The 14,771-nt window shown below is 41.0% G+C and overlaps 1 protein-coding gene across 4 annotated transcripts in view; it reads left to right on the forward strand.

The window, feature by feature from the left end:
* Positions 1-14,771, forward strand: part of FIG4 (FIG4 phosphoinositide 5-phosphatase) — a 506,946-nt gene that overhangs the window by 283,793 nt on the left and 208,382 nt on the right. For all 4 annotated transcript variants that reach the window (XM_073675844.1, XM_073675845.1, XM_073675842.1 and 1 more), the window contains 3 exons: positions 2,174-2,232; positions 11,622-11,769; positions 11,871-11,954. In XM_073675844.1, the coding sequence (XP_073531945.1) occupies positions 2,174-2,232; positions 11,622-11,769; positions 11,871-11,954 (291 nt within the window). The remainder of the gene's footprint in view (positions 1-2,173; positions 2,233-11,621; positions 11,770-11,870; positions 11,955-14,771) is intronic.

Raw genomic sequence — 14,771 nt, forward strand, 5'->3', positions numbered from 1 at the left:
CTCGACGTGATGTGTTTTGGGGTGTTGCCCCTCTTCAGTGTAAAGCATGAGATCTGATTTGGCTGTATGAGAAGTCTCTGACTAGGGCCTAGGGGTAGTGAATCTCCTTGTGGAGAGTGGCATGCCAGAGTAAACAGACTTATCGGCCATTGAATTCTGGGAAGAGGAGCTTTGCATAGCCTATAAGTGTCCTTACCCTGACATGTCAGGCTTGTCCGTCTCCACAAGAAGAGACACTATCCTTTAAACACCTGTAACTACAACCCCTGAGAACCATTTGTAAATCTGCGTTACATATACCACATAATATAAACATATGACCTTCTGCAGGATAATGGTGAAATTAGACTATGTTCACATTGGTGTTATGACTTCTTCTTTTTTATACACAGGGTCACTGTGGTCTCATTAGCAGTTTCTGTTGTTTTGACAGCAAGTATAGTGAATCAAACTCACCCTCCGCTGTTACCAATGGTCTTTGTAAACAGAATGCATCTTGGCTATAACACACATGACAGCTGCAGCCAATTATTGAACCCAACAACAACACCATCGATGGCACTAGTCGCTCAGCCCAGTGTTTCGCTGCAGCGGTCAACAAAGATTGGGGACAGTGGCTGTGATGAGACAGCATTTAATCTTAATTATCCAGACGTATATATTTAGTAGGTCAAGACACATGGGCTATTATTCATGAGTCTCAATGTTGATTCTTCTTGTAGGTTGAATTTATATTTGTAAATTCTTGAATGGCTGCCGTTTGCCTCTTATATGAGCTCCTACAGTTTATCATACTGCTATCTTTGCAAGACAGGGACGCAGTGTCATTGAACAATGGATGTTTGCTAAATCTGTTGATTACCATTGTATGAGTTCATGTGGCTTATTGACCTGCAGAACATTAGAGGAGAAACTATGCAAATTGATTAAATGCTCAAACAATGAGAGATGAGCCCCTGCCATCTTCCCCCTGACCTGTGGATGATGTCTTGAAGTTGTGAACTCTATAAGGGGGATATGCCTCTGTATCAGGGTGTCTTTTACTAAAACCACAGCCAGGAACACTCTTTGACAGCTCTACAGGACACCATGGCTCCATCAAGAGGGGCACAGATTTGGATTCTACAGGTTACCAGCTTAAGGGACCACAGCCCTGGCTTGAGGATCTGCTCTATTGACTATCACAGAACCCATGGATAATTCACCTGGCCCCATGGAAACGTTTGGGGAAGCCAGGTTGGGACCTCCGGTCACCTGGTCCCATGGATATGTTGGGGCAGCGAGGTTGGGACTCTCCGGTCACCTGGCCCCCATGGATACGCTCGGAGAAATCAGGTTGGGACCCTTCGGTCACTTGGTCCCATGAATATGTTTAGGGTAGCCAGGTTGGGACTCTCCGGTCACCTGGCCCCCATGGATACGCTCTGAGAAGCCAGGTTGGAGCCCTCTGGTCACCTGGCCCCATGAAAACGTGTGGGGAAGCCAAGTTGGGACACTCCAATCACCTGGTCCCATTGATATGTTTGGGGTAGCCAGGTTGGGACTCTCCGGTCACCTGGCCCCCATGAATACGCTCGAAGAAGCCAGGTTGGGACCCACCGGTCACCTGGTCCCATGGATATGTTTGAGGTAGTCAGGTTTGGACCCTCTGGTCAACTGGCCCCCATGGATACACTTGGAGAAGCCAGGTTTGGACCATCTGGCCACGTGCCTCAATGGACTGTCAGCTTCCTAAGCTTGTCGCTACCTCCTATCTCTGGGTGCCCGCCGAAAGCGGGGTGCCACTGCTGGGGGTAGTCAGCCCCGGAAGCCTTGCAGTCGCAACTATTCTAATCCCTGTGAGTCAGCGGAAGAGTGAGACCCTGTAATTTGCACCATCTTGTGTATTTATTGGGACTGCTCTATATGTTATAGTCTGTTTGGTAGTTCAATAAATTATTGCCACACTGTTTTACCCTCACCCTGTGTTGTCTGAGTAGTATTATGCCCACGGGAGACCACTATGTATCCACAGTGGTGGAGAGGGAGTAACTTAGATTTTACCTAAACAGTAGGAATAAAAATGTTAAATGGAAAACCTCTTTATTATTAGAATCTAGCTTTAGAAATTAGCATTAAACATTTTCTTAAAAGGGTTATTACATATTGACATTATTTGTAACTCTGTTTTCAGTTATACGTTCTGGTGGACATCAGGCGTCTTGGAGCACTTACCATTACCATTTGATGAAGGTAAGATATCATCTTATAAAATATGCGGCTTATTGACATTTTGTTTTCCAACTATAGGTCAAACTGTCACATTATTAGACTTTCTTGAGCTTTTTACACATATTAACCCCTTAAGCCCCGAGGGTGGTTTGCACGTTAATGACCAGGCCAATTTTTACAACTCTGACCACTGTCACTTTATGAGGTAATTACTCTGGAACGCTTCAACGGATCCCCCTGATTCTTAGTTTGTTTTTTCGTGACATATTGTACTTCATGATTGTGGTAAAATTTCTTCGATATCACTTGCGTTTATTTGTGAAAAAAACGGAAATTTGGCGAAAATTTTGAAAATTTTGCAATTTTCAAAATTTTAATTTTTATGTATTTAAATCCTAGAGATATGTCACACAAAAGAGTTAATAAATAACATTTCCCACGTGTCTACTTTACATCAGCACAATTTTGGAACCAAATTTTTTTTTCGTTAGGGAGCTATAACGGTTAAAAGTTGACCAGCGATTTCTCATTTTTCCAACAAAATTTACAAAACCATTTTTTTAGGGACCACATCACATTTGAAGTCACTTTGAGAGGTCTTTATGACAGAAAATACCCAAAAGTGACACCATTCTAAAAACTGCACCCCTCAAGGTGCTCAAAACCACATTCAAGAACTTTATTAACCCTTCAGGTGCTTCACAGGAATTTTTTAAATGTGGAAGAAAAAAATGAACATTTAACTTTTTTCACAAATATGTTACTTTAGACCCAATTTTTTTTATTTTCACAGGGGTAACAAGAAAAAATGGACCCCAAAATTTGTTGTGCAATTTCCCCTAGGCACTCAGATACCCAATATGTGGGGAAAAAACACTGTTTGGGCGCACGGCAGGGCTCGGAAGGGAAGGAGCGCCATTTAACTTTTTGATTGTAAAATTTGCTTGAATAATTAGCGGACGCCATGTTGTGTTTGGAGAGCCCCTGTGTGCCCAAACATTGGAGCTCCCCCACAAGTGACCCCATTTTGGAAACTAGACCCCCCAAGGCACCTATATAGATGCATAGTGAGCACTTGGAACCCCCAGGTGCTTCACAAATTGATTCGTAAAAATGAAAATAACAAATTGAATGGAAAATCGGCTCAAATTGTTAGCGGACACCATGTTGCGTTTGGAGAGCCCCTGCGTCCCCAAACATTGGAGCTCCCCCACAAGTGACCCCATTTTGGAAACTAGACCCCCCAAGGCACCTATCTAGATGCATAGTGAGAACTTGGAACCCCCAGGTGCTTCACAAATTGATTCGTAAAAATGAAAAAGTGAAAAAAAAAAAAACATTTTTTCATTTTTATGAATCAAATTGTGAAGCACCTGGGGCTTCCAAGTGCTCACTATGCATCTAGATAGGTGCCTTGGGGGGTCTAGTTTCCAAAATGGGGTCACTTGTGGGGGAGCTCCAATGTTTGGGCATGCAGGGGCTCTCCAAACGCAACATGGCGTCCGCTAACAATTTGAGCCTATTTTCCATTCAATTTGTTAGCGGACACCATGTCGCGTTTGGAGAGCCCGTGATGTGCCTAAACAGTGGAGCTCCCCCACAAGTGACCCCATTTTGGAAACTATACCCCTCAAGGATTTTATTAAGGTGTATAGTGAACATTTTGAACCCAGAGGTACGACACAGAATTTGTTTACATTAGGTCATCATATTGAATAAGTTGTCATTAGTCTTGAGCGCAAGTGCTCACTACTTGAGTTTGCATCGGGTACTCAGGTATGCACCATGTACAGTGTGTGCTCGAATCCCTGCTCCGCATGTTTCACGGTTATTAGACACCCAAAAAAAACCATGCGGGGATCGCTCGTGCATGGCAGGCAATCCCTGTAAAGTTTTTTTGCCCGCGAAGCCTATGGGGCAGAGACTCGAGCATGTCACTCAAATACCCACGATACTCAATGCATACCAGAGCACCCGATGCAAACTCAAGTAGCGAGCACTTGCGCTCAACACTAGTCACCATATCATCATCATTTTTTCTTTTGAAAAAAATCCCAACCCCATCACAACCCTAACCCCAACCCCAGCCCTAACCGTAGCACAACCCTAACCCTAGCATAACCCTAACCCTAGCACAACCCTAACCCTAGCACAACCCTAACCCCAAACCCAGCCCTAACCCTAGCCCAATCCTCACCCAAGAGTTTATTTTTTCCTCGTGCGGTATAAGTGATTAGACGACTTTATTCTTCGGGTCAATGTGATTACAGCAGTACCAGAATCATATGGGGTTTTTATGACTGACAGCTGTCACACACTAAAAGACGCATTTTTTGTAAAATCTAGTTTTTGCATCGCCATATTTTGAGAGCTATAATTTTTCCAGATTTTGGCAGACAGTCATGTGACGGCTTGTTTTTTGAGGGATGAGTTGACGTTGTTATTGGTGCCATTTTCAGGCACGTGACATTTTTTGATCGCTTTCTATTCCGATTTTTGGGAGGCAGAATAAACAAAAACCAACAATTCAGGAATTGTGTTTTTTTTGTTTTTTTTTATTCTGTTCCACGTGTGGTAAAATTGATAAGGCAGCTTTATTCTTCGGGTCAGTACATTTACAGCGGTACCACATTGATATCGTTTTTCTATGTTTTGCACTTTTACATAATAAAAGCAATTTTATAGAAAAAAATATTTTTTAGCATAGCTTTATTCTGAGAGCTATAACTTTTTTATTTTTCGGCTGATGGAGCGGTATGTTGGCTTGTTTTTTGCGGGACGAGATGACGTTTTCAGCGGTACAATTTTTATTTATATTTGTCTTTTTGATCGCGTGTTATTCCATTTTTTGTTTGGGGGTATGGTGATAAAGCATTGTTTTTTGCTTGTTTTTTTTTTTACCGTGCTCACTGAAGGGGTTAACTAGTGGAACAGTTTTATAGGTCAGGTTGTTCCGGACGCGGCGATACCAAATATGTGTACTTTTATTGTTTTTTTTGTTTTTTTTTATAATAATATTTATTGATGGGTACATTATATTTTTATTTTTGGTGGATTATTTTTTTTTATTTTTTATTTTTTTCACTTTCTGGGTGTTTTTACACTTTTTTACTCTGTCCCACTCTGGGACTTTCATTTTTTTTTCTCTGATCGCCTGCATGGCACAGGAATGCAGCACCATCCCTGTGCCATGCAGGCTGTCAGCGCTGGACGGGGAGAAGATTGTTTGGAGATGCACTGCGCATGTCCAAACAATCTTCCTGCTGCCTGGTGACCCGGATGTTGTCATGACGACATCGGGTCGTCATGGCAACACCCGGGAAGCCTTTGCAGACAGCGCTGGAAGCCGGAAGAGGAGGTGAGTATCTGCGATCACCTCCCCTTGCCCCCGCAATGCTGCGTTCTACTTCGATCGACTTCGATCGCAGCATCGCGGGGGTTAATGTGCTGGGAGCGGTGCAGGGCCGCTCCCTGCACATAGTATCGGGTGTCAGCTGTGACAATCAGCTGACACCCGGCGGCGATCGCGCCCGCACAGCCTGTGTGCGCGCGCGATCGCCATGACGTACTAATACGGGTCTGGCTCTTAAGTCCCAGGGCACAGACGCGTATTAGTACGTCAGATGTTGTTAAGGGGTTAAAGGGGTTTTCCCACGAACAAAAATTCATTTTATTCACTAGATCTTGGAATATAAATAGGTTTCACAATTGGATGTGATTAAAACAAATGTTCCTGTGCTGAGATAATCTTATAAATGTGCCCCTGCTGTGTACTGTATAATGGCTGTGTCTGATCATACCACATTTCTTGGTCAGCGGAGGACGCAAAAGAATGTACAGACAGTGAGACAGCATGGGATAGTGGGACAGCTGATTCTGTGAGGTGAAACATTGTTTAAAAACAGGCAGAGAAATGTTTTACCTCACAAAAAGAATCAGCTGTGATCCTGTGCTGTCCTGTCTGTATACTCTTTTGCTTCCTCCCCTGCCCAGGAGATGTGGTATCATCAAACCATGTTGTTGCACAGTCAGATATAGAAATAGAGATCATATCTCATTAGACTGCAATTCACTGGTGTACACCACCATCATTACATCAAGTATAAAATGGGAAGGCAAAAGAGGAAAAGATGTGAATGGAAAATAAAATGTAACGTTTATTGGAAATTGCTCTTAAAATGAATAAATTTGTGCAAAACGTGCATTAATAAATGCATACAGGGTCACCATCTATCAAATAGTGACCCACAAAACCCGGTCCGTAGTTCGGTGGAAAGAAGTATTGGTGGAAATGCCTAACCCAGTCCCTTATTTATTTTGTTATGGATGTATATTATACACCTAAATTAGCCCAATGAAAATTCATTGCCAGTTTTCTATTAGACAATGGACATAGATTGCTCATATAAATATGAGCTGTGTTCTACACCTGATATCCAATCCGTATAGTCTAACAATGCCTGTTGTAATGCTCAATTATGGATCATACTATAATATATATATGTGTGCTCATGATTATGTTTAAAGTGTTGAACTCTGTAATTAGCCGGTAAATGCTTTAACAGTTCACACCATCAAACCATAAATTTATGTTAGCACAAATTAAATTTGTACACAGTCAGACACCGCCATTACACAGTACACAGCAGGGGCACATTTATAAGATTATCTCCGCACAGGAACATTTTATTTAAATACATTCAATTGTGGAAGTTATTATCATTCCAAAATCTATTGATTAAAATGAACTTTTGTTTGTGGGAAAACCCCTTTAACCACTTTCTGACATGGGGCATGATAATGCGCATCTGAGGCCTGGGTCTATTAGACCAGATACGTATTATTACGCCCTGGCGAACGCGCCCGCACAGAGGCTTTGCTGGTGCGATCACCGCAAGGTGTCAGCTGATTGTCACAGCTGACACCTGGTAATATGTGGCAGGAGCGGTGCCACACCGCTCCTGGCACATTAACCCCTGAAATGCTGCGATCGAAGTCAATCGCAGCATTTCCGGGGCAAGCATCGGTAAGAGTGCCCCCTCTTACCTTCTATCCGGCGCTGTGTATGCTGGGTCCGGATAGTTGCCATGGTGACCCGATGTCGTCAAGACGACATCCGGGTCACCAGGCATCAGCACGTTAGCTAGATTGTGCTCAGTGCACAATCTACCTAACTTGTGTGTGCAGCCTGTGCTTCATCCTTATGCTGTGCAAATGATCAGCCTTCAAAAAATGAAAGTCCCATAGTGGGACAAAGTGTAAAAGTTAAAAAATAAAGTCTCAGAAATTGAAAAAAAATAAATAAAAAATTGTAAAAATATTAAAAAAAAATGAAAAAATAATCCCCCACAAAAAAATATATTGTACCCATAAATAAATATTATAATTAAATAAAAACAATAAAAGTACACATATTTGGTATTGCCGCATCCGTAATGACCTGACCTATAAAACTGTCCCACTAGTTAACCCCTTTAGTGAACACAGGAAAAAAAAATCGAAGCAAAAAGTGATGCTTTATCATCATACGGCAAAGCAAAAAATGGAATAAAACGCGATCAAAAAGACGAATGTAAATAAAAACTGTAATTGCACCGACCCAAACAATAAAGTCATCTAATCACTTATACCGCATGAGGAACGGCGTAAAAAGTAAACGCTACGGTTGTGCTAGAGTTAGGGTTGTGCAAGAGTTAGGGTTGTGCTAGGGTTAGGGTTGTGCTAGGGTTAGGGTTGTGCTAGGGTTAGGGTTGTGCTAGGGTTAGGGTTGTGCTAGGGTTAGGGTTGTGCTAGCGTTAGGGTTGTGCTAGCGTTAGGGTTGTGCTAGCGTTAGGGTTGTGCTAGCGTTAGGGTTGTGCTAGCGTTAGGGTTGTGCTAGCGTTAGGGTTGTGCTAGCGTTAGGGTTGTGCTAGCGTTAGGGTTGTGCTAGCGTTAGGGTTGTGCTAGCGTTAGGGTTGTGCTAGCGTTAGGGTAGTGCTAGCGTTAGGGTAGTGCTAGCGTTAGGGTTGTGCTAGCGTTAGGGTTGTGCTAGCGTTAGGGTTGTGCTAGCGTTAGGGTTGTGCTAGCGTTAGGGTTGTGCTAGCGTTAGGGTTGTGCTAGCGTTAGGGTTGTGCTAGCGTTAGGGTTGTGCTAGCGTTAGGGTTGTGCTAGCGTTGGTGCTGTGCTAGGGTTAGAGTTGGGGTTGTGCTAGGGTTGGGGTTGTTCTAGGTTTGGTGCTGTGCTAGGGTTAGGGTTGGGGTTGTGCTAGGGTTAGAGTTGGGGTTGTGCTAGGGTTGGGGTTGTGCTAGGCATAGGGTTGGGGTTGGGGTTGTGTTTGGGTTGGGGTTGGGATTTTTTCAAAAGTAAAGGAAAAAAAATTATGACAATATGGTGACTAGTGTTGAGCACAAGTGCTCGCTACTTGAGTTTGCATCGGGTGCTCGGGTATGCACCGAATATCGCGGGTGCTTGAGTGACATGCTTAAGTCTCCGCCTCATATGTTTTGCCGCTGTTATATAGCCAAAAAAACCTCGCAGGGATTGCCTGTCATTCCCGAGCGATCCCCGCATGTTTTTTTGGGTGTCTAACAACCGTGAAACATGTGGGGCGGATACTCAAGCATGTCACTCGAGCACCCGCGATATTTGGTGCGTACCCGATGCAAACACAAGTAGCGAGCACTTGCGCTGAAGACTAATGACAACTTATTCAATATGATGACCTAATGTTATCAAATTCTGTGTCGTACCTCTGGGTTCAAAATGTTCACTATACCCCTTGATAAAATCCTTGAGGGGTCTAGTTTCCAAAATGGGGTCACTTATGTTTTAGGCACATCAGGGGCTCTGCAAACGCGACATAGCGTCCGCTCTCGATTCCAGCCAATTTTACCTTCAAAAAGTCACACAGTGCTCCTTCCCTTCTGACCCCTGCCATGCACCCAAACAGTGTATTTTCCCCACATATGGGGTATTGGTGTACTCAGGAGAAATTGCACAACAGTTTTTGGGGTCCATTTCTCCTCTTACCCTTGTGAAAATAAAAGAGTTAGGGCTAAAACATCATTTTTGTGGAAAAATTTTGGTTGTTTTATTTTCACGGCTCTACGTTATAAACTTCTGTGAAACACCTGGGGGTTCAGGGTGCTCACCACACATCTAGAGAAGTGTTCCTTAGGAAACTTATCTAGATGTGTGGTGAGCACCTTGAACCCCTGGGTGCTTCACAGAAGTTTATAACATTGAGCCGTAAAAATAAAATATTCACATTTTTCCCACAAAAATGTTTTTCAGCCCCTAACTTTGCATTTTCATAAGGGTAACCGGAGAAATTGCAACATATTTGTTGTGCAATTTCTCCTGAGCCGATATGTGGGGGAAAACCACTGTTTTGGCGCATGGCAGCGTTCGGAAGGGAAGGAGCACCATTTGACTTTTTGAATGTAAAAGTTGCTTGAATAATTAGCAAGCACTATGTTGCGTTTGGGGAGCCATTGATGTGCCTAAACATTAGAAACTGCCCACAGCTGATCGCATTTTGGAAACTAGACCCCTCTCTAATTTAAGGGCATGAAAATTAAAATTTTGAAAATTGTTCACACATCATGTTTTTTTCATCGTTTGCAGTACCAGCGAAGTCTATGAGAAACCAGAATTTTCTGTTCACATATCATGTTTTTTTTCTGTTACTTTGTGCCTTGCAGCCTTTTTTGGAAAATGGAGTATGTCATGTTTTTTCAGCGTTTTTCACCCATTGGAAGTAATGGGTAGTGAAAAAACGCTGAAAAACCATGAAGTGTGAACATAGCTATTAGTTTTTGCTGCGTTTTTAGTGAAAATAAGCAAGTACAGCAGTATGTGAAACTCATTTATTTTTGTGATTTTACAATCTTGGCTTGGTCACTAAGATGGTTGTTTGTATTAGGATAGTTTAAATAAATTAGTGATGTGTAGAGTGTAAACATTAGCTGAGCTACCTGTGAGATTGAAGAATACTTGTGGCCCAGGGAAGTGTGAAATTGAACCATGCCTGTGCAACTGAATGGCAGACCCCATAGTGTGAAAGTAAATAGTGTCATGCAAACTCAATGCATTTCCATTGTCTAAACTATTCCTGAGCAATTCACCTCCCCCACTATGCCAAAACCATAATGAGATTTTTTTTCACTGAACTTTATGTACATGCATAAAGAGACAAAAGGACAGTGAAAAAAACACTAAAAAACCGCACCAAAAACCGTTTTTGACGCAGCTTCTTTCCTGCCAGAGATCAAGTTTTGCTGCAGATTTGTGACTCCAAACTATGATGTGTTAACATACCTTAAAAACTAAATACATAATGTAAAGAATCAAATAGTTTTCATTCTTTGCAAATTAGTCTATTGGCGTTTGACAAGTTGGAAATTATTAGTTAAAGCCTGACCTATAAAATGTCTATGAACATTATATCTAGGCATAGCTATGAATTATATTGCGACTGGACATTTTTCTGATGTAAATGTATATTAAGGATGTGGTAATATCAGCACATTGTTAGTATTTCTCCATTCACAAAATACAGGGATCAGAAATGAAGCCTGTATTATAAGGCTGCGTGCCCACGATGCGTTTTTCATGCGCTTCCACACCCCATTGTCCCCAATGGCATTCCGCAATGTCAATGCACATGCTGCAGATTTTTCCGCAGCTTTTCTGCAGCACTCATAAATCCGCAGCATGTTCATTAATTTTGCGGAAGCGCCGCCATTGACTTGCATTGAGACGCATAGAATCCGTGTCTGTACATTTGTACACGCGGATAATATGCGATTCAGTGTACGGATGGTACCCAGTTCTGGAGGAGAGAAGACTCTCATCCAGACCTGGGTACCATTCTACCTGTGAAAAAAAGAATAAAATAACAAAGTTTATATTCACCTTTCCGACGGCTCTCTCTGCATGCCGGCAGCGCTGAAGGACCTTCGGTGACGTCACAGTCATGTGACCGCAGGCCCTTCACCGCTGTGTCTCGCGATATGCCGGCAGCCGGGAACCAGACAGGAACGAGCGCTGCAGCACACACCGGGGCATCGGGGGTGAGTATAGCTTTATTTTAAGCATTGTTTTACGGTTCACACTGTATAAATCCATGCTGTTTGCATGGATTTATATAGTGTGACCTAGTTGTCAAGCACTTTCCAAGTGATGCTAATCGCCTGGAAAGCGCTTGTCAATCTGCATGCGGAAACCCATGTGAATCCGCATGTATTCTGCAGGAAAAACGCATGCACAATCTGCATGCGTTTTTTCTGCCAGGGAGATGCAGAAATGCTGCAGAAGTTTTCTGCTTCATTTCTGCATCGTGGGCACATAGCCTAAAGGATTTTGGATTTGATTGCTGTCACAGTAGAATGACAATATCCTTGTTACCAACCAAATGCTTTTGTTAACAGTGCTGAGTGGTGAAAACGTGAAGAAGATGACAATAAAGAAGCATCACCGGAATAATGAGGAGGTCAATATATACACAGAGTTCTTTCGGCCTTATGAACTGAGCAGTTTTGATGACACTTTTTGTCTGTCTATGACAAATTCTGCAAGGTAAGTTACATTGCCTTCAGGCTGTAATATAACCATTAAAAGGTACTGATGAAATGATTAACCATTGAATATGTACTGATAAGTATCACTTGACTTTTCAGAGACTTCATGCCAAAAAATGTTGGCATTGATCCAAGCCCATTTACAGTGCGAAAACCTGATGAAACTGGAAAATCTGTTCTGGGGTAAGACTGACAATTATACTATTATGTATATATGCGTAATTATATATATATTACTTACATATAGAGCTTAAAAATAACCTTTCATGCATTTTGAAGAGGTTGTTCATTATTTTTAGATTAATAGCCTATACTTAGAATACGTCATCAATATCAGATTGGTGGGGGCCTGACACCAGACATATTCAGCAGTCGCCTCTGGTGGTGTCCGGATGTTAACAGGGTTTGAAGAGACAGGCCCCATACTCTATTTAATGGCTAAATCCTACATAGAAAAAAATAGTAGTACACAGCCAAGTAAAGGTAAAATATAACAAATTTTATTAAGGCAGAAATAATAAAACTATTAAAAACCAACAAATAAGTTGTACCAAGAATGTAGACCTGAACTAGGGGGCATATATGCTATATCACAAGTTAGTCACAAGGTAAGTATAGATATAGTATAGATGTAGTATAGATATATCTGGAGAATAACATGCACTATATACTTGTTACAGGTGGAAAGTATGGATATATTGTGGAGACAGCGGGTAGACACAACAGGGCATCAGAGAAAAGATATATCCATACTTAACCACTGTATAGTGCATGTTATTCCCCAGACATATCTATACCTACATTGTGACTAACTTGTGATATAGTATATATGCCCCCTAGGTCAGGTCTATATTCTTGGTACAACTTCTTGTTGGTTTTTAATATTTTTATTATTTCTGCCTTAATAAAATTTGTTATATTTTACCTTTACTTGGCTGTGTACTCCTATTTTTTTCTATGTAGGATTTATGCTTGGTACATAGGAGGGCCTTTGATTTATTGGTCTTATATTGGTACTATCTATTTAATGGCTATTGCCAGATACTGCAGATCAGCTCCTATTCTCTTCATTTGGAGCTGATCTGCAGTACCCAGCAGAGGCCACTGAGCAGTGTACAGAGCTGTGCTGTTCCACTCCGTACATATTCCATCTGACTCTCCACTGTAGGTGATACCAGCTGATAGTTGGGGTGTCAGACCCTCTTCAATCTTATTTTGATTACTTATCTTATGAATAGGTCATCAATATGTTGATTTTGGACAACCCTTCTAAGAGGAAAAACCACAAATGCCTAATTGTTTGTTTTGTTAGCTAAGATGATGGGCTAAGCTCAAAATCTTTTATGAAGTTGAGCATTATATGTTGACATATCAGTGGCCACAGCTCAAAATAAGAAGTGAATTACTAGCAATTGGCTTTTGAGTATTTTGTATTTGGCAATCACAACTTGTTTGTTATCTTTTTGTTTTAGCTTCCAGTTCATTGTGCTTAAATGCTTTTATTAAATCCACTTTTTTCATTATTTTTATTGCGTTTTTTTTTTTTACTTCATCTTTATATGTAAATATCCAGACAACAAAAATATTTGTATAAATATTGCAATTTTAAACTGACTTTTGGTGCAGTCTCCATAAGCTTTGCTGTGTACACTGAGACAGGGTAAGCAGAGTAGTGTTTAAGAAGAACGCCACTGCTCTACTTCATTGGTGGAAACCAAAATTATGTCCCTGATCCATCACTTTTTTTTTTTTCTTTTCAGCCACTGTTCCTTTTTTGGCTTGTGCTATTCATTGCCGTTTACAGACTATTTTTTAAAATGGCACACGCAGTTCATGAATTTTGTGCAAAGTAAAAAAAAAATGTTTTTGTCTGTAACCCTTTTGGCAACTTTTAGGGCTAAAAAGTAGCACGTTTTGTAAAATTTTGCCATATATAAAGTCACTGCAGGAGTCTTTTTAAAAAGTCACAACTAGTGAGTTAGATGAAATCACCTACAATGACACAAAAAAAAACCAGCCAAAAACATAAAATAAATTTTAACCCCTTCACGCCATGGCCATTTTCCTATTTTCATTTTTGTTTTTTCCTCCGCTTCTTCCAAGAGCCATAACTTTTTTTTATATCTGCAATATAGCCGTATGAAGGCTTGTTTTTTTGCAGAACGAGTTGTACTTTTGAATGGTACCATTAATTTTACCATATAGTGTGCTGGAAAACAGAGAAAAAAAAATTCCAAGTCCGGTCAAATTGCAAAAAAAGTGCAATTTCACAATTGTTTTTTGGTTTTTTTATTTACCATGTTTACTATGTGGTAAACTGACCTGGCAATATGATTCCCCAGGTCAATACGAGTACGAAGATACCAAACATGTATAGTTTATTTTTTATTTAAGTGGTGAAAAAAAATTCTGTATGAAAAAACAGTTTTTGTGTTTGTCGCCATTTTCCGAGACCCATAGCGTTTACATTTTCGGGATCTGGGGCTTTTTGATAGCTTCTTTTTTGCGACCTGAGCTGATGTTTTTACTGATATCATATTGGGGTTGATGTTTTGATCGCCTCTTACTGCATTTTATTGCAATGTTGCAGTGGGCAAAAAAACTTAATTATGGCATTTCTATTTTTTTCTCCCTACACCGTTTACTGATCGGACTCATTTATTTTCTATTTGGATAGATTGGACATTTCTGAACACAGCAATACCAAATATGTTTTTTTTTTTTTTAATTATTTTATTTTCAGTGGGGAAAAAGGAGGGTGATTTGAACTTTTTTTTTTTTAACTTTTTTTTCTTTTTTTACTGTATTTAATAGTCCCCCTAGAATACTTGAAGCTGCGATCGTCTGATCACTTGTGCTATACATAGCAATGCATCAGCTGTGCTATACATTGCAATGCATCAGCACTGCTATGTAAAGCAAAAATCACGATCTCCTATGAACGCCAGCCACAAGGTGACGTACACGGGAGGATCGTAATGACAGGCATAGGGGTCTTCT

This window comes from Phyllobates terribilis, unplaced genomic scaffold, assembly GCF_046119375.1.
Source record: "Phyllobates terribilis strain yellow unplaced genomic scaffold, ASM4611937v1 Scaffold_3__8_contigs__length_932513732, whole genome shotgun sequence".
In the NCBI taxonomy this organism is placed as follows: Eukaryota; Metazoa; Chordata; class Amphibia; order Anura; family Dendrobatidae; genus Phyllobates; species Phyllobates terribilis.